The sequence below is a fragment of the Lemur catta genome, chromosome 15, assembly GCF_020740605.2.
Source record: "Lemur catta isolate mLemCat1 chromosome 15, mLemCat1.pri, whole genome shotgun sequence".
Classification (NCBI taxonomy): Eukaryota; Metazoa; Chordata; class Mammalia; order Primates; family Lemuridae; genus Lemur; species Lemur catta.
In genome coordinates, this window is record NC_059142.1 from 10,192,363 (window position 1) to 10,213,894 (window position 21,532).

The window sequence follows — 21,532 nt, forward strand, 5'->3', positions numbered from 1 at the left end:
GTGGCCATGAAAATGGAGTGACTCTGGAGTGCAAAGATATCCTGTGAATGTTAGTAAGATCTAGGGTCAAGGTGAGGGGAAAAACATAAAGAGTAAACTCTGGCTGAGCACAGTGGCTTCCACCTGTAATCATGGTACTTTGGGAGGCCAACGTAGAAGGATCACTTAAGCCCCGGAGTTCGAGACTAGCTATGTACCATCCTGAGCGGCACAGTGAGATCCCGTCTCTACAAAAAATTTAAAAAATTAGCCAGGTGTGGTGGCACGTGCTTGTAGTCCCAGCTAGTCAGGAGGATGAGGCAGGAAGATCGCTTGAGCCCGGGAGTTTGAGGTTGCAGTGAGCTATACACTGCATTCTAGCCTGGGTAACAGAGTGAGACCCTGCCTCAATAATAATAATAATATACTCTGCATTAAATTTTAAGTTTAAAAGGCCTCATCACTAGATAGATTGTTAATGTTTAAAAGACAGTAATCTCTCCCACGTTGACACGAGCCAAGAACATGAAACTGGATTCTCCTGGCTTCTCTCTGGAAAAGGGGCTGACCAGCTTCATTACTTCTTCTTTTTTTTTTTTTTTCTGAGACAGAGTCTCACTCTGTTGCTCTGAGTAGAGTGCAGTGGCATTAGCCTAGCTCACAGCAACCTCAAACTCCTGGGCTCAAGTGATCCTCCTGCCTCAGCCTCCTGAGTAGCTGGGACTACAGGCATGTGCCTCTATGCCTGCTTAACTTTTTTCTACATATTTTTTTAGTTGTCCGGTTAATTTCTTTCTATTTTTTAGTAGAGATGGGGTCTCGCTCTTGCTCAGGCTAGTCTTGAACTCCTGACCTCGAGCGATCAAAGGGTTAATAGTGACTATGTAAACAATGTCTATTTTTTTTTTTCTAATTTTGAGATAAGGTTTTGTTATGTTGCTCAGGCTTGTCTTGAACTTCTGGGCTCAAGTGATCCTCCTACCTCAAGTAATCCCTGAATAGCTGGGATTACAGACAGGTGCCACTATGCCTGGCTCTTCTATTTTTATTTTATGTGTACATTCCAATTTTTCTACAACAAATGTGCACTACATGTGTAATAAAATATTATAAAAGTGGGAAATGAGCCTGTTTCTTTCCTTGTGCCCATCCATGGTCCTAAAGGTTTTCTTTGGTTTTGCTGAACTTCACTATTTTTAAGGCATGCCAGAATGAAAATAAAGATTTTGTGACTTTTGAAAACTAAAAAGCATTAGCTGGCTGAGCTGATCTGTTTTGTTTTGTTTTTTCTTTTTCCATTTGCTTTTTAGAGACAGGGTCTCACTCTGTCACCCAGGCTAGAGTGCAGTGGCACACTCATAGCTCATTGGAACTTCCAACTCCTGGCCTCAAGTGACCCTCCCCCCTGGGCCTCCCAAAGTGCTGGAATTAGAGCCACCACACCCACCCTGATATCTTAAAGTTGGGGCAAATGGTCCCTCTCAGTGCCCCTTGAAATGCCAACACCAGGTGGCAGCCTGTTCTGTCTGCTCATTTGTGGGCCTGCCTCAGTCTTGGGTGTGGCACAGCTCAGTCCAGATATTTGAGGCCTTTGTCTGGGTCCCAAATGTGACCAACAAGCTTGATGTAACAAGCTTGCTCCTTGCTCATTTTTACTCCATCTGTCACAGGGCATGGCCAAGACCTGGCCCACTGAGACTTAAAGTCACCTGGGGGGGGGGGGCTTACCCCCAAGGAAAACATCCACTGACCAGAACACTCAGGAAGGGTCTTGAAGGGGCTGAAGCTTATCACCTCATCAACACCTCTACCCAACACCACATCAGGACATAGTAATTCTCATTTATTTTTCACCTTCAACAAAGAGGAAGGGCCGCTCTGGAAATTCTGCTCTTTCCATACTTCAGGATAGGTACCCCCAACCCTCCTTTCTTCAGGGAGGCTTGGGTATCAGTGTCTGTGGAGACAGTCACTGGGGAGTGCTCGAGCTGGTGGGGAAGGAGAAACTCAAGTAGGGAGAGAGCCCCCCATGCCATGGTGTCATCTTCCTGCCATCTCCCTCATCGCCTCTCCTTCAAAGCAGAAGGAGTGCCAGCCCTCAGCTTCAGTCAGATCTTGGGCTCCTAGGGCCTTGTACAAGTCCATGGCCCTCTTGTTCCAATCCAGGACCGCCAGGCGGAACTGGGAGCAGCCCTTATCCAGGGCCACCTGTGGGAGAAGACATCATTTACTTTCCTGAGGTCAAAAACAAAAAAGGCTTTCTCACCTCATCAACCCGGGTTCCCCCATATACCCTTGCTTCTTCAGGGCCTAGCTTGTAGTCCCCACCCCTCTCCTCACCTCGGCCACCTTTGTGATTATTTTCGAACCAATTCCCTGACCTGTTGTAGGGAGAAAGAGGCAAAAAGAGTGATTGAGTTGGAGAAGATCAGAAAAGGCCATAGGCTGGGACTGGGGGTGGGGCAGAGGATGGTGGTAGGGTCTGTGGGTTGCTTTGCTCCCACCCCAGCCTCAGCCTCTGCACAGTACCCCGATATTCTGGTGTCACATAGATATCTTCCAGATAAATGCTGCGTCCCTTCCATGTACTGTAGACGAAGTAGTATAGCCCATAGCCCACCACACAGGGACCTGGGGGAAAGAAAAGAAGGTTATGGCCTGTGGGAGCCTGCGGGGAGACCTCTGAGGCCGACTGGACAGTGGACTTCAGAGGTCCAGGTGCTCTTACCCTGTAGCTCCCCGGGGGCTGGAAGAATCTCTGCTACCAAACAGTGATAGAAAGGATTCTCTCCAAAGCCATCTGCTCTCAGGGCTGCAGAGATTGGAGTTGTGACAAAGAGAAAAAGAGGACCTGGGTGTAAGCCCATCCTTGAGCTGCCGCCTGGAGAATCCACCCCTCACTTCCTCCCCACCCTCCGTCCTGCCCGGGTGCTGAGCCCTCACCTTCTTCACTGATCGTCACCTGATCCGAGAGTTTCTCGTACTCAGCTAGTTCCTACGTCGTGGGGACAGAGGCTAGATTAGGGCAGGAGGACCCCACTGCTCCCCGAGCAGAGTCCCACGGCTCGCCCCTCCCCTGCCCGCACCTCCTACTCCAGAGCTCACCCCGCGCGGCTCTGACCCCCTAGTTTCCCACCCGCAGCCCTCACCCGAACCAGCCTCAGGATATCTGCGCAGTCTCCCTCCTTGGCCTCTCGGATTCGCAAAGAAGCCATCCCTCTCCCCACCGTCTGGGATCAAAGTCCCGGGACTCGGCAAAGGGCAACTGGGAGGGCCTACAAGCTCGGATCCCGAAAAGCCTGGGAGAGCAGGGCGGCGGGGGCGCCCGGGCTGGAAAGCGGCGCTGTCGGGGCGGAGACAGTGGGCGGGCAAGGCGGTCCTCACCGCCGGGGTAAGCCCCTAAATTCCGCCGCTGCAGGCGCACACCCGCTAGCCAATCAGCTTGCGGAGTAGGTGCAGCCCCGCCCCAGCCCCGCCCCCAACGCCCCAGTCCTGTGACCAGGCGCCTGGGCAGAGGTCAAAGTTGGGAGTGCGGAGGCTTCTTTTCTGTTGTTTGGACATCCCAGCCTCCATCGGCTGAAAAGCTTCCCCCCACCCCGTGCTTCTTTAATTGAAGTATGCACTATCTGCCTTAGCCTCATTCTCGCTCACCCACCCAGACCGTGGGTGAGCCCCAAGACCCCCAGGTCTGACAGCTGTCCTACCGCTGTGGGGTGGTTGAAAGTGTTATTTCTTTCAAGGGTATTTACATTTTTAAATGGGTCAGGGAGAGGGTGATGAATTTCTACTGGTAGACTGTTAGGCCCTATAATAAATGCATAGGGGAAGATAATTGGGAGTGAGGGGCGGGTCCACTTAGTAGCCACTAAATCATACACAGAGACAATACCTTCTTGTGAGACAAACCTCAGAGGCCTGGGAAGACACTGGAGGAGGTGTTCACACCAGGTATCTGTGCCTGCGTTATCTCAATTAACCCTCATTCATAGCAACCCATAAAGTGTTATTTTCCTCATTTTACAGACAAGGACACTGAAGCACAAAGTGACTTGCTGAAGATCACCTAGCTAAATATTTAGGATTCTATGTCTCACCTCTAGCCCTAAGAAAGGATGTTCCTTGGGGAGCAGGACAGGACTGGTTCTAGACCTGAGGCCTGGCAAGGCAGCCTCCCCAGGTGGGCAGAAGTCTTGGAGGACCTAAGTCAGGTTCTAGAAGAGGGGAGAGGAAATGGGCTGTCCTCTCCCAGCTGGTAAACTTTCTCAGCAGTGGGGGATGGTAGTGGAGGGACCATTTGTCCTCATTGGGGCCCGCAGGGTCAGTGCCCCATCTCCTGCCCCCCTTATCCCCCGGTGCAACCTTTAACCCTCCACCGCCCATGCACGAGGCTGCCTGCCCTCACTGCATTCTCCAAAGAGTTGTCTGAGCCACAGAGTGGACAGCGGCTGATTATGAAGAGCGGAGGCCCACTGGCCACTTCGCGTCTGCTGCTGCTGCTGCTGCTGCTGCCGCTGCTGCCACTGCTGCTGCAACTGCCTCACACCCACCAGGGACGGCCCCTGAGACATACTCTCCCCACCCAGGTGCAGGGGTGGGACAGGGCACTACTTCATGTGTGTGTTTAAACGAGCTACACTTTGGCTCTGCCTGCTTTCCTTCTCTCCTCTGGCCCTGTGGCAGGGCCTCTCCCTCTGTCTCTGACATGTCCTTGCTCCGGCTTGTTTATTTTCTCTTTCTAATAGAGGGCCCAGGACCCTCCTGCTGTGCACCTTGGCAATGGCCTAGGACAACAGCCTGTCGCTGTCACGACCTTTGACCTCACCAAGATCAGCAAGTATCAGCAAGTATCGACTCCACTTCTTGATCCAGTTCTCTGACCCTACCAGCTCTTCTCTTTTCCCTGTCTTCCTGTCTTTCTCCCTGAATGCCACCCCCACACTTCCCACAACCCCAGGTTGACCCTCAAAGGGCACACCCCATACACAGTCTTTCCTTCTGTGTCCTTCCAGAACCTCCTCCTCCTTTGAGTTTCGAACCTGGGATCCAGAGGGAGTGATTTTTTATGGGGATACCAATCCTAAGGATGACTGGTTCATGCTGGGACTTCGGGATGGCAGGCCTGAGATCCAGATGCACAATCAGTGGGCCCGGTTTACAGTGAGTGCAGGACCTCGGCTGGATGATGGGAGATGGCACCAGGTAAGCTGGCTCTGGTCCTGAGGCGAGGGGTGTCCGGGGTGGGTCTGAGGAAAGGGAACAAAACCAAGTTATCGGGCATCCCTTTACCATTGTCATCTCATTTAATCCACATAAAACTCACGAAGGAGCTCTTCTTGTCCCCATTTTTTTTCCAGTGGGAATGGTAAGGCTCAGTCAGTATATAAGCAACAAGCCCTGAGTGGGCCAAGTATGCCAGCTGAGTATTCAGGGATGTGTTCTTTCCATTATAGTGCTGGGCCACCTCAGAGGAAAGTGGCAGAGACAGGCCCCAGGGGCCTCTGATTCTGCTTCTCATCGCCCTCCTGCAGGTGGAATTAAAGATGGATGGGGACTCAGTGCTGCTGGGGGTAGATGGGAAGGAGGTGCTGCACCTGAGACAAGTCTCTGGGCCCCTGGACACCAAAGTCCAGCCCATCTTGAGGATTGCCCTGGGGGCACTGCTCTTCCCCGCCTCCAACCTGCGCTTCCCGGTAACTATGTGGGGTGCGGGGGGAGCGGTGGCCAACACGTGGTAAAGAACTGCTGGGTGGGTGGCCATAGGAATCTAAATGCATGGTTTAAAGGAGAGGGGTGGGATGAGAGCTGCATCAGGGAGGCCAAATGCTCATGTCTCAGAGGGGAATAAACTGAGAGTGGGGGCCAGGCACGGTGGCTCACACCTGTAATCCTAGCCCTTTGGAAGGCCGAGGCGGGTGGATTGCTCGAGGTCAGGAGTTCGAGACCAGCCTGAGCGAGACCTCCATCTCTACTAAAAATAGAAATAAAAATTATCTGGACAACTAAAAATATGTATAGAAAAAATTAGCCGGGCATGGTGGCACATGCCTGTAGTCCCAGCTACTCGGGAGGCTGAGGCAGTAGGATTGCTTAAGCCCAGGAGTGTGGGGTTGCTGTGAGCTAGGCTGATGCCACGGCACTCACTCTAGCCGGGGCAACAAAGTGAGACTCTGCCTCAAAAAAAAAAACAAAAAAAAACTGAGAGTGGGGAGGCAGGGACTGGGGCACAGATGCCCTGATGTCCACATTCCTCCATCTTCCCTACCCCCACCTCCTCCAGCTGGTCCCCGCCCTGGATGGCTGCTTGCGTCAGGGCACCTGGCTGGGCAAACAGATCCAGACCTCAGCCTCTACCCCTGCTAACCTCAGAAGCTGCGATGTGGAGTCACAACCCGGGATATTCTTCCCTGCAGGGACTCATGCAGAATTCAGTCTCCAAGGTAGACAGACTTCCTTGGAGTCTGTTTTCCCCCATGGCCAGCTCTGCCTTCCTCTGTCTCCCTCCACCACTGGCCCCTCCCTTCCCTGAAGGCCCAGCTTTGGGGCCTCAGGAGGATCATTTCTCCCCCCAGACATTCCCCAGCCTCATGCGGAGCCCTGGGCCTTCTCTCTGGACCTAGGACTCGAGCTAATGGCAGGCTCAGGCCACCTCCTTGCCCTTGGGACACCAGAGAACCCTTCTTGGCTCAGCCTCCACCTCCAAGATCAAGTAAAGAGGGAGGATGGGGCACTACCTGTGTTCAGTGGAACCTGGCAGCAACACGGGAAAAGAGGCCTGCAAAGTTTCAATATTATAATATTAAGGGTAGCGCTCAGGTGTGGGTATGGGGTGAGGGACATATCTTGAAGCCTCCCACAGCAAGCAAACAGTTTTTACTTAGATTGCATATTTAGTTGGGGTGGGTGTGGCTTCACAGAGGTTAAGCCTAGAAAACTGGGGCAGGATTTAAGTGGTGAGGATGGCCAGTAGGTGGAGGTGTAGCTGAGAGGCACGATTAAGGCAGTGAGGGATGGGGCCACAGGGAGTGGGTTCTGCTGATTCTTTCCTCCCACATGCTCTGCAGAAGGTGGTGCTGTCTCCTGGGTCCGGGCAGGGGCTGGATCTGCCCCTGGTCTTGGGACTCCCTCTTCAGCTGACACTGGGTGTGTCCAGGGTGGTCTTGAGCCAGGGTCTGAAGACTGAAGTCCTTGCTCTGCCTTCCTTGGGCCTTGGCCCCATCCTCAACCTCTGGGCTCAGCCTCAAGGGCGACTCTTCCTGGGGGCTTTACCAGGTGGGAGAGAGTGGTGTTCCAGCCTGCACACCACTGTAAATAGCTAAAGGGAGGGGCACATTTTTGAGAGGAAGGAAGCCTCTGGTAGGGAGGAAGAAAAGGCCACAAGAAGACACAGGATATGGGGGCAGTGGGAGGCAGTGCTTTTGAAAACTCAGGTTGGATTCTCCCCCTTTGTTAAAAAAGAAACAATTGATTAATTAATTAATTAAAATTTAAAAAAAGAATATTCAGGTTGGTGAAGTGGAAAAGTAGGGAGGAGCTTCTGGATCCAAGCACCCACCAGGTGCTCTAATGCCACCTCTGTGTCACCTCCCTCCAGGAGAGGACTCTTCTGCCTCTTTTTGCTTGAATGGCCTTTGGGCACAAGGCCAGAGGCTGGACATGGACCAGGCCCTGAACAGAAGCCAGGACATCTGGACTCACAGCTGTCCTCGGAGCCCAGGCAATGGCACTGACACCTCCCATTAAAGCCCTACCTAAGAACTCCCTTGAAAGTCACTCATTCACTTACTCAACGAATATTTACGGTGTACGGGGAAGGTACTAGGCACTGTGTCAAGCATTGGGTTGTACTGATGAGCAAAACCAATCTGGTTCCTACCCTCTTGATGCTCACAGTCCCGTCGGGAGGCAAGCACCCATCAAAGGCTAACTACTAAATGGATACTTGGAAACTGTAAGCACCACACAGGAGACTCTCAGAGTTGTGATAGCGTGCAGACTGGGAGGCCTTCACCTAGTCTGGGCCCCAAGGAGGGCTTCCCTGAGGAAGTGGTCACCTCTTAGGCTGAGGTCCCAGCAACAGCACCCACAGACACATACACACCAGATTCAGGCCACTTTCTGGAAGCCAGGAGCCCACCTCCTTCCACAGTATCTACTCCCTTTGGAACTCCAGCTTCCTGCCTCTGTGGCTAGTCCCTAGAGATCAGGAGCAAGGGGAGAGATGGAATTTTGTTGTCTCAGTCATTCTAGTCCTTGGACTGGCCATTGCTGCCCAGGGAGGGAGCAGCAGGGGGCGTGAGAGGGTCATAGGCAGAGGGGTGCAGGAAGTCTGGGAAAAGGGTTGGCGGTAGGGAGGAAGAAACAGGGAGGTGAGCAGAGGGAGAAAGCTGCCTCTCTCTCTCTTTCTCTCTCTCCTAGTTTTGGTCTACTCGCTGTGTTCCCAGATGAATCTGTCTCTACTCCATTAAACAAGAACTGGCTTGTGCTGGTCCCAGCTGGGAAAAATAGACAGATTTAGGAACATCTCTGCCCTTAAAGAATATAGTGACCCAGCCCATAGCCCCTAGACCTCAGGAGAATCCTGGTGCCCTATCCTCTCCCAGGGGCACCTTCCTGTCTCAGCTTCCTGCTCCCTGGGGATGCCTCATGCCCAAGCTCCCAGCCCCTAGACCCCAGCTCCCAGTCTTCAGCCCTCTTAGAAACCCTTGGGTCTCACCCCAAAGCTCCCTGCCCACTAAGGAGCCCTGGGGCTCCAGCCCCTCTGTCCCTACTCCTTAACCCTCATCCTGCTCAAGAGCTGTTAATGCATCCCCCATCTCCACCCCCCATGGAATCTCTAGGCTCCCACCAAGTTTCCCAGCCTCTTGTTTCTTACAAGGCTCTTCCTGCCAGTAACCCAGGCAACAGGGTGAGTCACTCATTGGACCTGTTCTCCCCTCCTGCAGGGATCAGCTAGGACCTAAATGACCCTAGGGTAAGGAGGCTGCAATAGAGTTTCTGAGGTGGAAGACACAAATCCCAAGCCCTGCTTTGTGCCCCTCCCAGTCTTGACCCTGTAGACCTTCCCAGGGTCTCCACCTGCCTCCACCCAGCCAACAGTGTTTGCAGGAGAGTCCTGGGCATGGAGAGAGGAGCCCAAACTCAACTCTGGCCCTTGAGTGATGTTCAGGGTTACCTAGGCCGCCTGAGCACCTACTATGTACCAGGCACTGATCTAGACACCTAGGATGCATTGGCAAAAAGGACAGACATGACCCCTGCTCTCATGGAGCTTGCAATAGAGTGGAGGGTGAGCAGACAGCCCATAAACAAGAACACAAGTAAATAAGCAGGCTCATTTCAGATAGTGGTTAGAGCTATAAAGGGAATAAAATCCTGTAATATAATAGGGGGCGGGTGGGGAGGCAACATTAGCTGGGTGGTCAGGGAAGTCACTTGAGCAGAGACCTGAATAATGAAAAGAAGTCATCCTTTGGAGGCCGGGACTGTGAGCCCGGCGGAGAGAGGTTAAAGAGCCTGGATACACCTGGGGACCCACCAAGGGGCTTGTTCTGAGTGGCAACTTCCTGACGTTTTGTCCCTGGAATCTCCCAGGGACTGGCTTTTCTCTCCTCCCTCCACCCTACCCTCTCCAGGACACTGTGCCCCCAACCTCTCTTTCCCCAGCCTGTCCTAGATTCCAAGATTCCTGATTACCATCCAGAGCTGTCTACACTCTTTCATTAAGACTGACTTTGCTTTGACGCAGACTTTGCCAGGCCCCCACCAAGGGCACCTACGATGCCAGCCCAATGTCCTCTGCTTTCCCCACACCCCTGAAAAACTAAACTTGCCAGAGCTTGGCAGCACACCCTGCAGCCTCCAGGCCCAGTCTACCCACTCACTCTACCCTATCCCCTGCCTCTTTCTCTCTCTGCCTCCCTCCCTCCCTTCCTGTCCCCCCCCCCTTCCTTTCAACTAACATTTATTGGCTGCTGACAGCATGCCAAACACTGTTAGGTCATCCACAGGGTCTGTAAAGATGAACAAGACTTGCCACTGGCCTTGGAGAACCAGGGTTTTGAGAGAGAGATAGACACGTGAAATGCTTTAATGGAGACACCCATGAGAGGCCAGGGAAACTGGTTGCTAGTTCTACCAAGGACCATCGAAGAGGTGAGTTATTAGATGTGTGAAGTTGAACAAAGGACTAAACCTCTTTAACTCTCAGTTTCCCTGTCTACAAAATGGTGAAGTTATCACCTCCATAGGGTTGCTGGGAAGATGTGACAAAATCATGTAGGTAAAATGTCTAGCACAGCGCTTGGCATCTAGAGAGTGCCCACTATATGAGATATGTTGTTATTATTAACTTCACACATGGTTCTTGACATAAAAGTCTGAGCCTGCTGGGTATAAAAGATGAGGAAGGGCATGTGATGTGGCTGAACCCTGGGCAGGCTGAGCTGGAATGAGGGCAGACTGGGAGGCTCCTCAGGCCATGTGGTGAAAGGCCTTGTGTGTCCTGCTGAGGAATTGGGGCTCAACCTGGTCAGTGAAGGATCTTTCTTTCCCTTTCTTTCTTTCTTTCTTTCTTTCTTTCTTTCTTTCTTTCTTTCTTTCTTTCTTTCTTTCTTTCTTTCTTTCTTTCTTTTCTTTCTTTCTTTTCTTTCTTTCTTTTCAATTGTGGTAAAATATACACAATGTAAAATTTACCATCTTAACCATTTTCAAGTGTACAGTTCAGTGGCATTAAGTCCATTTACATTGTTGTGCAACCATTGCCACCATCTGTCTCCAGAACTCTTTTCATCCTTGCAGATCTAAGACTCTGTCCCCATTAAACAACCCTCCATTCCTCCCTTCCCCCGCCATATCTGTGTTTCAGAGAGCTCTTCTTTCCTTGTTCTTTTCTCTGCAAAGACCCATCTTGTTGGGAAGCCAGACAGCGAAGTCCCGGGAATTGCATGGACTGGAGGGAGGGGATCAATGGGCAGACCTCAGGGCAAGCTCTGGGTGTGGTGTGGGGACTCTCATTCCTTCTCTCCTTTCTGGGGAGACTGGAAGGAGGGCTGGGTTTCAGGAAGAAGCTGGAGGTTTGTAATGGCTCTTTACCCCCAGCATACTATAGGCTTCTCTGATCTCCCCTTTCTCAGCTTGTCTCCCTCTGAACACCAGTGTTGCATTTAGTGCAGAGGCCCCCCTCCTCCCTGTCCCCTTCCCTCCTTCTAGGCTGTAGGAGAAGACAGCAAGGCAGGGGGCAACAGATATCTCACCCTTACTCCATAACCCCCTGCAGTGCGCAGAAGACGTTAATTCTCCCCGTTCTAAGTGAGCCTAGGGTACAGGGCAGAGATTAAGCCAGGAATTTGGAGGCCATTCCCAGGCTATGTTTGCTAAATTGTGTGTCTTGTCGCTCCCCTGCTTAAAACTCTAGAATTGCTACCAGGATGGTTGGATTAAAATCCAAACCGTGTCTACTAGATGGGATGTAAGAAAAAAGAAAATCCAAACCACTCCCTTTGGCCTACAAGGACATGTATGGGTTGGAGCCCATCTACCTCTTGGAGCTCTTGCTGTATCCATCTTGCCTTCCCTCATTAAAGTCCAGCCTTGGCACTTACACCTCCCTCTTCCTGGAAAGCTCCTCCACCACCTCTCCCCATAGGTCTTTGGGCCATTTAGGTCCACATTAAAAGTCACCTCCTTGGTAAGGCCATCCCTACCATCCAGGCACTCTGGTACATCACCCTGTTATATTTTTTCTGCATAATATTGACATTATTATATTTGTTTGTTTATTTTTATTGTCCACTGGAGTGGGAGCCCCAGGAACACAGGGAACAGAATAACAATACTTCCTGGCTTTAAGCAAATGCGCATTAGATTTGCATTGAATGAATGAATAGGAGTTGGGGCTAGTTTCTGAAGAGTAGGCAGTCTTCTAGGAGGAAGGAATGAAATGGACAAAGGTGCGAAGTCAGGAGTAAGCACAGTCTTTCCTGGGAGTAGCTGGCTGGGTTCCAGCAGAGGACTAGTTGGGTACTAGTGAGAAAGGAGGTTGGGGACACAGGCTGGGTGTAGGTTGTGGAGGACCCTGTAGATTAGACTGAAGAATCAGGACTCCATCCTGCTGGGTAACGAGGAGCTATTGAACACCTCTGAGCTGAGGAGTGGCCTAATTAAAGCTGTATTTTGAGAAAATTAATCGAGAGTCTGCTGCAGGATAGAGCGAAGCAGGCCAGCTGCATAATTTGCAGACCCAGTACAAAATGAAAATGTGGGGCCTCTTGTTCAAAAAGCAGGAAAAAAGTGCCATTAGAGGCACTAAAATATAAACTATTTTCTGTTCTTCTCAATTTCTCGTGGTGTTTTTTCTTTGCTATTTAATGTTTGCATTTTTTAAATGAACACTTTTCTACCTTCAGTTTCCTGATAGGTAACGAAGGACTGAAAGGCAAAGGAACCGTAGGCTGCCCCAGCCTTCGCTGTCCTTCTGTGTCATCATCGCCAGCCTGAGCAGCCAGCTAACACAGGAAAGTGACATGACCAAGAGAGGCTATGATAGGATGTCATGATCGTCCATGCCTCCTAGAATGCCATTGCTTGCATTCTGTGTTTGAAACAAGTTCTGCTTTGAGTGGAAGGTGTGGGCTCTCAGCTGTCAGCACCCCCATTTATGCAGTTGCAGATATAACATGCTTACCTGGTACTCCCTTTGGGTCTGGCTGAACTTCCATGCATCATAGGTCCACCAGAATTCTGTGCTCACGGAGCCTCTTGAACATATGAGAATGGGCCACCACATTACCCATATTGCCTCTGCTCACACACATGTGCCAGTGTCCCATTGGACCTCACAAAGCACAGCTTCAAAGTTAGAACTATTAAGAATTTCAAGGAGACAGCAGAGCATTAAACCAAGCAATTCTGACCATAGGCCTTGTGGGACTGAGCAGGTCTCATGTCCTGAAGCTGGCCCTGGACTGGAGGACAAAAGTGATAGTCTAGATGTGAGATGTTGAGGACTTGGGCCGAGGATTTAGGGTGAGAGTTGAAAGGAGAAGAAAAATCTCTTCAGAGAAAAGTGGCAAGATTGGAAGAAAGATTAAAAGAAGTGGAGATTATGACTCTTAACATGTGGTATTTAGAGGTTCTTCTACTTCCCTCCTAGACTGTGGGCCTGCTGAGCCCTGTGAGAGCTGTGACTTCAGTCCAGCCTATCTTGGCCTCCCCAGGGCTATAGCTGCACACAGTCTCTACTAAGTGCTCAATAAATATTTGCTGACCCAAATGGGCAAATGAGGAGGGAAGTTCAGACTGGGGCTGGGGGTGCGGGGAGGCAGAACACCTAAACATACCTAGCTGCAGGGCTGGGGTCTCAGGGCAATACTGAGGACTGGGAATGTAGTGTTGGGAAGGCTTCAGGGAGACATGTGGTGGGAAGATGGGGAAGCCTTGCATGTGGAGAGAACCAGGCAGTGGGACAACGGGCTGTGGGACTGGAGAAGGAGGTGTCCAGGGGACTGGTAGCAGCTTCTACAGGGGAATTCCCTCCTTGGGGTGGCCTTTATCCATCTTTGCTGGTGTATTCCAGCTTCCTTCCCGGCTGGTCCAGCACCCCGCTGGTCTCTTTGCTCAGTGTTTCTTGGTCTCAAGCTCTTTACAGCTTTCACATTCTGCCCCATCTGTCTCCTGGACTCTTCCGTGGCATCTCTATCTTAGTCCCTTTCTAACTCCCTGCACGGAGCCCCCACCTTTAAGCATATATCTGCTTCACTGTCTGTCTCTGAGTCTCTCTGCGGTTATCTTTCCCTCTACTCCGCCCAGACGCGCCCCCTTATCTCTTCCTGCCACCCTGTTGCAGTCCAGTACCTGGGGTTGGGGTAGGGGAGAGACTGCCAGGTCCCTAAGAGGCGGCAGGGGCGGCCCCAATCCTTCTCTCCGTATTTGCATATGTATGAGGTCGCCCGGGCCAGCGGCGAGGAGGCGGAGCTTGTGGGGATGGGAAGGGGGCGGGCACCCCCAGAGCCGCAGAGTATAAAGACCGCGCGCGGCGACCGCGGGTCCAGCACTGCTGAGGAGCGGAGCCTCCGACTTGGGGGCCCCTCCTATCCCTGGCTGTCCCCCAACTGCGCGTCCCCGCCCCACCCCCGCGACAGAGCCACTACTGGTACAGTGGTCTCCGCTTGGCAGAAGAGCCTTGAGCGGTCATCCACCCCGTTCCACAGCCTCTTTCCATCTCGAATTTCGGGGCGGCCCCCTCCCCCACCTCTCCCTGCCTCTTTGCACCCCTCTTTTTTCTGCGTTTCGCTCGGGTTTTGTAGCCGTCTGTTTTTGCACCCCTTTTCGTTTTGCTTCTAGGCGGTTTGGGAGGGTGAAGCTGCATTCATACCCCTTCCCCTTGTTATCCTTCCCCTACCCTGCTAGGCCCCCTTTTCATCGCAGTCGGGGGGCCTAGGATCGGTGCATCTTCCGCCACGTTGCCTGCACCCCGCAGCGCGTGGCCGTGCACCCCGGAATTTGCAGCAGCTGCATATCTTAGCGGGGTCTCATTAGCCCCCGCCGCCTTTGCTCCAGGCGCTCTCGGGTGCGTGGAGGGCTACAGCGCGCGGCGCCCCCGCTTCTCCGCAGCCCCCAGGCCCTCGCGGGGACTCGCCCCGCTCCGCCGAGATGGTCATCCAGAAAGAGAAGAAGAGCTGCGGGCAGGTGGTTGAGGAGTGGAAGGAGTTCGTGTGGAACCCGAGGACGCACCAGTTCATGGGCCGCACCGGGACCAGCTGGGGTACGCGGGGCCCGCTCGCGAGGGGCCGGGGGGAGCCGCCGGGCGACGCCTCGGGGGTGCAGGGTCCCGCCGACGCGGCCCCAGCTCCCCTCCCAGGTTCCTGGCGTCCAGCCCCCCTGCTGGGCTCTGGACTGGGAGGTGGCCGAATCACCAGTCTAATCTCCCTGGCTGGCCGTGCGGAGGCGGAGAAAGTAGGTCACAGCCGCCTTCCCGCCCCCCGCGGAGCCCCCTCGGGCGGGGGGTCGCGAGCTCTGCGCGCGTGTCCGCGGCGCGGCGCTCACGCTCCCTCTCGGGGCCTGTCGGCTTCACACGATCGTCCCCCACCTCTGAAGAGCCCCCACCTTCCCTCCCTCTGGCTCTCACTAGCTCTCCACTCCCGTCTATTTTTAGCTCGTGCCCACCCCCCTGGACCCTGGGAACATTCTTGAGGGGGCGGGTCTTGGAGGGGAGGTATTGGGGGGGTTCTTCACAGCGGAAGTTGCCGGGTGTTTGGAGCCTTCTGTGGCTGCTTTGTGGGTGGGGGGCTGCTAGGGAGGGGTAACCCTGTGAGTTTGCTGAGGCTGGATGCTGCGCTCAGATGTCAGTGGCAGAGGGAGGAGTGGTCACTGTGGGGAGATGTGTACATCATCCGGTCGGGTGTGTCTGTGGGAGTCGCATGGCTTGGGAGCTTCCCCAGCCTTACCATGGCCGGACTCGGGGAGTGGAGGGCGTTGTACCTAGTGGGGGAGGGGGAGGGGGGGGTCTGGTGATGGGCACAGGTGCAGGTGAAGGGTGGAATTCTTCCTAAAGAGATTGCCAAGCTGGGAAGTTGAAGCACAGGGGACGCTGTGTGACACAATTTACAATTTATCCACATTGGACACTGTCCCAGGCAGCCCACCCACTTAGGGGCCCATGAGGGGGGTCCAATGCATTCCTTGCCCTCAGGGAACTCCAAGTCCAGTCCCTGGGATGAGAGGGATCCAAGAATGTTTGGGAGAATCTGAGGACTTCATGGAGGAAGTGTCTTTTGAGATGGGAGGACTGGGAGTCCAGGGTGGTGGGAGCAGCAGGCCCTTATACCAGGCTGAGGGAGCGATGGAGAGATGGTGTCCCAGGAAGGTTGTGGGCAATTCTGCCTTCACTCTCTGCCTCTGCCCAGGGTGTTGGGTGTGAGTTGAGGGTGAGTGTTAGATTCTTTATTTCAGGAACTGTGTTCAGGATCTGAGTTCTGCAGGGCACCAAGAAAAAGAAAATTTTGTTTTAATCTAAGGGTCCAGGCTCTGCGGGGCAGTATGAAAATTTGGTTGTGAATGGTGGCCAGTGCTGGCCTAAAAAGTCATTGTTCTAGCACAGCTTTAGGCATGAGTACCAATGCAGAGGTAACAAGACCATGCTTTTTCAGGACCGTGCATGGTTGAGAAGTTGGAAATATAATTGGAGGCAAAATGACAGCAGCCTATACGCGGAGTTGCCCAAGCAACAAGAATTTAGGTCTCTTGTGGCCTACACAAGGTCGGACTTCACTGTGCTCTAGGACCAGGAGGGGCCTGGGAGTCATGGCTGGACGCCAGATACAACTGCCTGTTTCCAGATTGTCTCATTTTGGTCCCAGGGGAAGGCTCTAAGACATCCCTGTGGCTCTGCGACCAACCCCAGTGCAGAACTTCTGAGTGGGTAGAGGGGTACGAGGGAAAGATGAGGTCATGGTGGGAGACATAGAGCCTACTGACCCTCTTTCCTCCTCCCTAGCCTTTATCCTCCTCTTCTACCTCGTCTTCTATGGCTTCCTCACCGCCATGTTCACCCTCACCATGTGGGTGATGCTGCAGACTGTCTCTGACCATACCCCCAAGTACCAGGACCGGCTGGCCACACCAGGTGAGTGATGGGGCTCCCCCTGCCAGCCACTTTAACTGCTGCTGTGCCCCCAAGCCTGCAAAAGGAACTCACGGTTCTTTTCAGAAGTTTGGTTCTGACAACCCAATCACAATGTGCTGGGAAGTTCTTTTTGAAGTCTGCCTTCCTTCCCATTTCCTGTATCTGGGAGCTATGTGATCTGGGGAGGTGGCAGATAACCACAGGAGATTGCCCTCCCATGAAGACAATGCCAGATCTTCACCCCATCCCTCATGCCAGCATTCCCTGTGTGTCCATCGTCTTCCCCTGTGTGGAGTCCCTCATCTTATATATACTCCCCACTCCTGCCCTTGTCGAGTACAGGCTTGATGATTCGCCCCAAGACTGAGAACCTTGATGTCATTGTCAATGTCAGTGACACTGAAAGCTGGGACCAGCATGTTCAGAAGCTCAACAAGTTCTTGGAGCGTGAGTGTGACACTGGCTATGTGGCAGTCCAGGATTTGGGGCAGGGGATGGAGGTGGTGGTCCCTGGAAGTGGAACATCAGGCCTCTGACTCTCTCCTTCCTACCGCCTTAGCTTACAATGACTCTATCCAAGCCCAAAAGAATGATGTCTGCCGCCCTGGGCGCTACTATGAACAGCCAGATAATGGAGTCCTCAACTACCCGAAACGTGCCTGCCAGTTCAACCGGACCCAGCTGGGCGACTGCTCCGGCATCAGAGACCCCACCCACTATGGTTACAGCACAGGGCAGCCCTGTGTCTTCATCAAGATGAACCGGGTATCCAAGGAACAGTTGTGTCCTTTCACTGGGGCTAATGGGCATGAGAAGGATTTTTGGATGTTTGAGTAGCTGAGAGAAAAAGAGAGGTTGGGCCAGTGGAGGCTAAGCTCCATAGTTGGAATGCTGGATGCCTGTCTTTTTCTTTTTTGATAGAGGTGAGGTCTTGCTATGTTGCCCAGGTGGGTGTCGAACTCCTAGGCCAGAGCCATCCTCCTGCCTCGGCCTCCCAGTTAGGTGGGATCACAGGAGCGTGCCACCGTGCTTGGCTTAGCTCGATCTGGATGCCTGTCTTTTTTTTTTTTTTCATATTTTTTTCTTTTTTCTTTTTTTTTTTTTTTGAGACAGAGTCTCACTCTGTTGCCCGGGCTAGAGTGAGTGCCGTGGCGTCAGCCTTGCTCACAGCAACCTCAAACTCGTGGGCTCAAGCGATCCTCCTGCCTCAGCCTCCCGAGTAGCTGGGACTACAGGCATGAGCCACCATGGCCGGCTAATTTTTTCTATATATATTTTTAGCTGTCCAAATCATTTCTTTCTATTTTTAGTAGAGACGGGGTCTCGCTCGTGCTCAGGCAGGTCTCGAACTCCTGAGCTCAAATGATCCGCCTGCCTCGGCCTCCCATAGTGCTGGGATTATAGGCACGAGCCACTGCGCCCGGCCTGGATGCCTGTCTTTGACAACTTCTTCCTTTGACTCTCACCACCCTTCCTCCTTGCTCCAGGTCATCAACTTCTTTGCAGGAGCAAACCAGAGCATGAATGTTACCTGTGCTGGGAAGGTGAGTTTGCTGGGCCCTGTCCGCCCACCCACCTGTTTGTCTTTTGTGGTTTCAGTGTAATTCACCCATCTCTCCCTATCTTCCTTGCTCCCAGAGGCCCCAACACTATAGGGACAAGGGGGTAAGAGTGGGCTCTGCTGTGGCTTAAACTCTGGGCTCCCACCTCTCTTGCTTCTCTCTAGGATGCAGAAGCTGCTCTCAGGGGGTTACAGACACCTGCTCCTCCACCAAAACCCTGGCCTCTGGCTTCTCTCCCTAACTCTTCCACCTTCTTCATCCCTGATGGTCCGTGTCTTCTGCTGTCCCTCCCATATCACTCCTGCTCCTCCGTTCCTTTTAGGTACCTGGTAGCTGCTGATTTGTGAGCACCATCTGCCAGCACTAAGTTGTCTTTGGAACCCTGCTCCCCGTCCCCCACCCCCCCGCCCTGTCCTCTCTAGAGACTTGCTACCCTTCTCCATTCATGCCCCCTCCTTGCTTCCTCCTGAGCCCGTACTCATTGTCTGTTCTCTCTTGGCTCTCCTCCAGAAACCGATTCCTAAGGATGGGGTAAGAACTTGGGGTAGGAATGGAGTAGGAGGGTTCTGTGTCATTAGCAGCCTTCAGGAGTTCCCAGTCTAATGACAGAGACAGGCCCTCCCCCTCCCATGCAGACACACACACACACACACACACACACACACACACACACAGCCACACACACACAACTCACAGCTGGAGGGAAGCAGACTTGAGACAGGAGTAACTGGGGGTGAAGGAAGAACAAAGGGAAGTCTAGTGAGCTTCTGGGTGGCTGCCATCCCAACTTACTCGCCCATACCTTCCTGCACACCCACAGCGAGATGAAGATGCTGAGAATCTTGGCAACTTTGTCATGTTCCCTGCCAATGGCAACATCGACCTCATGTACTTCCCCTACTATGGCAAAAAGTTCCACGTAAGTCCCGGGAAAGGCCCAGGGTGGTGGCTCCTCAAGGGGTGGATTCGGGGATCCTGGGAAGGAGGCTGAGTTGCCGCAGGCCCAGACCCTGGCAATGCTCCTCTGGCCCAGGTGAACTACACGCAGCCCCTGGTGGCCGTGAAGTTCCTGAATGTGACCCCCAATGTGGAGGTGAATGTGGAATGCCGCATCAATGCCGCCAACATCGCCACAGACGATGAGCGAGACAAGTTCGCCGGCCGCGTGGCCTTCAAACTCCGCATCAACAAAACCTGAGGCCCCTTCCTCCCACCCCCATCTCTCTCCTGTGGATGCTTCTGGAATGTCCCTGACCCTGCCTGATCCCTCCCTCACCCACCCCAAAGGTATTTTTTATAACAGAGCTATGACTTGTCTGAGCCTCACACCCTTTTCCTTGACTTCTCAGCCCAGCCTGATGTCCACTGTGAGTCCCTGGCCACACACAGTTCCCACCATCTTCTCCCAACCTTAGCTCAGTCGGAGACAGGGAGCTGGGCTGCCAAGATGGCCACAGAAGAGCAGGAGCCTTTCTAGTTCTGGTTTAGCTGTGAGAGCTACTCACCTCTCCTGCCCTCCTATCCGGAGTGCTATAGCAAATATCCACTGACCTACCCACCTACAAACGTGCACGCGCGCACCCCCCCCACCCAGGTTCAGCCCTTTGCTTCCCAGAGTTGAACGTGGTACTCCCTCCTGCCATTTCTAAGCTTCCTCCCTCGTCTACACAGTTGCTGTCTTGGTGACTTTGACCTACCTGGCTCCTTTGGCAGGGCTTTTCCCTCCTCTCCATCCCTATTCCTGCCTCTGAAAGGCAGCCATTTGTATTTGAGGACAAGGTGGTTCTGTGGCCTTTTCCCTCTTTCCTGGCACATCCTGCTTCTCACCCTGTGGTGATTCCGTGAGCTCGGAAATGAGAGACTAGAAGAGAAGCCCCTGTTGGCCCTTGAGAACTCTCTAGCAGCCCCTGACTCCGATTTCTTCCAGGTTTCTCCTATCACCCAAATAGCCACTGCCCAGGGGGGCGGGGCTGACCTAGGCTGAATATCCACTTTGTTTTTGCCGATGGCTCCCCTCCCCCATTGGCCTTCCCAGAATATCCTTCAAGTTCACTTCCCAGGGAGCCCTGGGGGAGGGGCAGCCATTTTGGCTGCGTCCCCAGCGGCCACCTTGGAAACATTAGCTGGCTATGGGACTATTCCACCTCCTTCCCCTGAGCCCAGATCTGCCCCCACCATCCTCTCTCTCTGGCTTTGCTTAGCAAGTTATCAACTTATCACTAACTCCTTCCCTCTCCTCCGCATGCCAGCCTGAAAGTTCCAAATACCCTCCTCAATCTAGGCTCCGAATTTCTTGGCTCCATCTCCTTCAGACCCCTTTGCCTTTAAAAAAAAAAAAAAAAAACCCATAATGCCCATAGAATGTTCAATGAGGGGCCTTCTCCTGCTCTGAATATTCTTTAGCTGTAGAGGCATTTTAACTCTTTCTCCTCCAGTGTCCCCTCACTTCTTCAGCCTCTCTAACCTCCCTTTTCTTTTCTTAATGCTGCAGCCTCCACGCCCCACCCACAGACCGACCCTTCCGTTTTTTCTCTTGCTGGATCTGTGTCTCTTCCCTTTGGGTCCCCATGTTTTCCTGCACCTCCCCGCCCCAGTGGTCTCTCTCTGCAGTTATTTAATGCCTGTGTCAGATCTACTGTAAAAAGAGGATAAAGTACAATAAAATGAGAGCAATTATATATATAAATATATATCATATACAGAGCCCTGTGTGCAGGTTGTTCCTTTCCAAGCATTTGGAAGAGCTTAGGGAAAGGGGTAGAGGGGGATTTGGGTGATCCTGGTTATTACCCAGCCCTTGGGGGCCACTCCTCACCTTTGACCTTTTCCTTCTGGTGCCCAAGCATCTACCCACTTTACCTCCTTCACTTCAACTAATTTAATGCACACTATCTTGAGATCACTCAATATAAGAGAGACAGGAAGCCTTCGTCTCTTTGTACAGTGATACTTATAAAGTGCCTACTGTGTGCATTCTAGGCACCGTGAGGACACACTTATGAAAGAGGCAGAGTTCCTGCCCCCAAGGAGCTCCCCAGTTTAACGGGAGAGGTGAGGAGCACACGAGAAACTTTCATAAAAGGTAGACCTAAACGTGCTTCATGGAAGGGGAGAAAGCTGGCAATGATCAAATTCAGAGTGGTCAACCATTTGCTGTCCGGGGCTCCAAAGGGAAGGTTTCTTACAGAAGGCAGCATTTAAGCAGGGGCTTAAAGGATGTGGTGGTTTGGGGAGAGAAGAGCATCAGCAAACGCTTAGAGACAGATGAGAAAAGTTGACTAGAAGAAACATAGATCTCAAAACAACGTGAACCAGATGATCCTAATGTTGTGTAAAAGTGCACACACATACATAAACATAAGCTAGAAAA

The 21,532-nt window shown here is 52.7% G+C and overlaps 3 protein-coding genes across 7 annotated transcripts; 2 read left to right on the forward strand and 1 right to left on the reverse strand.

The window, feature by feature from the left end:
- Window positions 1-1,801: 1,801 nt before the first annotated feature.
- SAT2 (spermidine/spermine N1-acetyltransferase family member 2) lies at window positions 1,802-3,343 on the reverse strand. 2 transcript variants are annotated; one of them, XM_045570120.1, is made up of 6 exons: window positions 3,129-3,343; window positions 2,923-2,974; window positions 2,708-2,791; window positions 2,509-2,610; window positions 2,320-2,360; window positions 1,802-2,187 (listed from the first exon to the last, which is right to left on the reverse strand). In XM_045570120.1, the coding sequence occupies exons 1-6, from the start codon at window positions 3,192-3,194 to the stop codon at window positions 2,020-2,022; spliced, it is 513 nt and encodes a 170-aa protein (XP_045426076.1). In that variant the 5' UTR covers window positions 3,195-3,343; the 3' UTR covers window positions 1,802-2,019. The 2 variants fall into 2 exon arrangements, with proteins under 2 accessions (XP_045426076.1, XP_045426078.1); XM_045570122.1 differs by lacking the exon at window positions 2,708-2,791 and having other exon boundaries at window positions 3,129-3,286.
- A 439-nt stretch (window positions 3,344-3,782) lies between these two features.
- On the forward strand, window positions 3,783-7,738 carry SHBG (sex hormone binding globulin). 4 transcript variants are annotated; one of them, XM_045570123.1, is made up of 8 exons: window positions 3,783-4,562; window positions 4,722-4,819; window positions 4,989-5,178; window positions 5,508-5,669; window positions 6,257-6,416; window positions 6,549-6,685; window positions 7,041-7,248; window positions 7,571-7,738. In XM_045570123.1, exons 1-8 carry the CDS (start codon window positions 4,431-4,433, stop codon window positions 7,717-7,719), a joined length of 1,236 nt encoding a protein of 411 aa, XP_045426079.1. In that variant the 5' UTR covers window positions 3,783-4,430; the 3' UTR covers window positions 7,720-7,738. The 4 variants fall into 4 exon arrangements, with proteins under 4 accessions (XP_045426079.1, XP_045426080.1, XP_045426081.1 ...); XM_045570124.1 differs by having other exon boundaries at window positions 6,597-6,685; XM_045570125.1 differs by lacking the exon at window positions 7,041-7,248.
- Window positions 7,739-13,996: 6,258 nt separating this feature from the next.
- Window positions 13,997-20,865, forward strand: ATP1B2 (ATPase Na+/K+ transporting subunit beta 2). The gene is made up of 7 exons (XM_045570127.1): window positions 13,997-14,740; window positions 16,472-16,600; window positions 16,943-17,047; window positions 17,160-17,365; window positions 18,088-18,144; window positions 18,983-19,081; window positions 19,196-20,865. Exons 1-7 carry the CDS (start codon window positions 14,629-14,631, stop codon window positions 19,358-19,360), a joined length of 873 nt encoding a protein of 290 aa, XP_045426083.1. The 5' UTR covers window positions 13,997-14,628; the 3' UTR covers window positions 19,361-20,865.
- The last annotated feature ends 667 nt before the right edge of the window (window positions 20,866-21,532 follow it).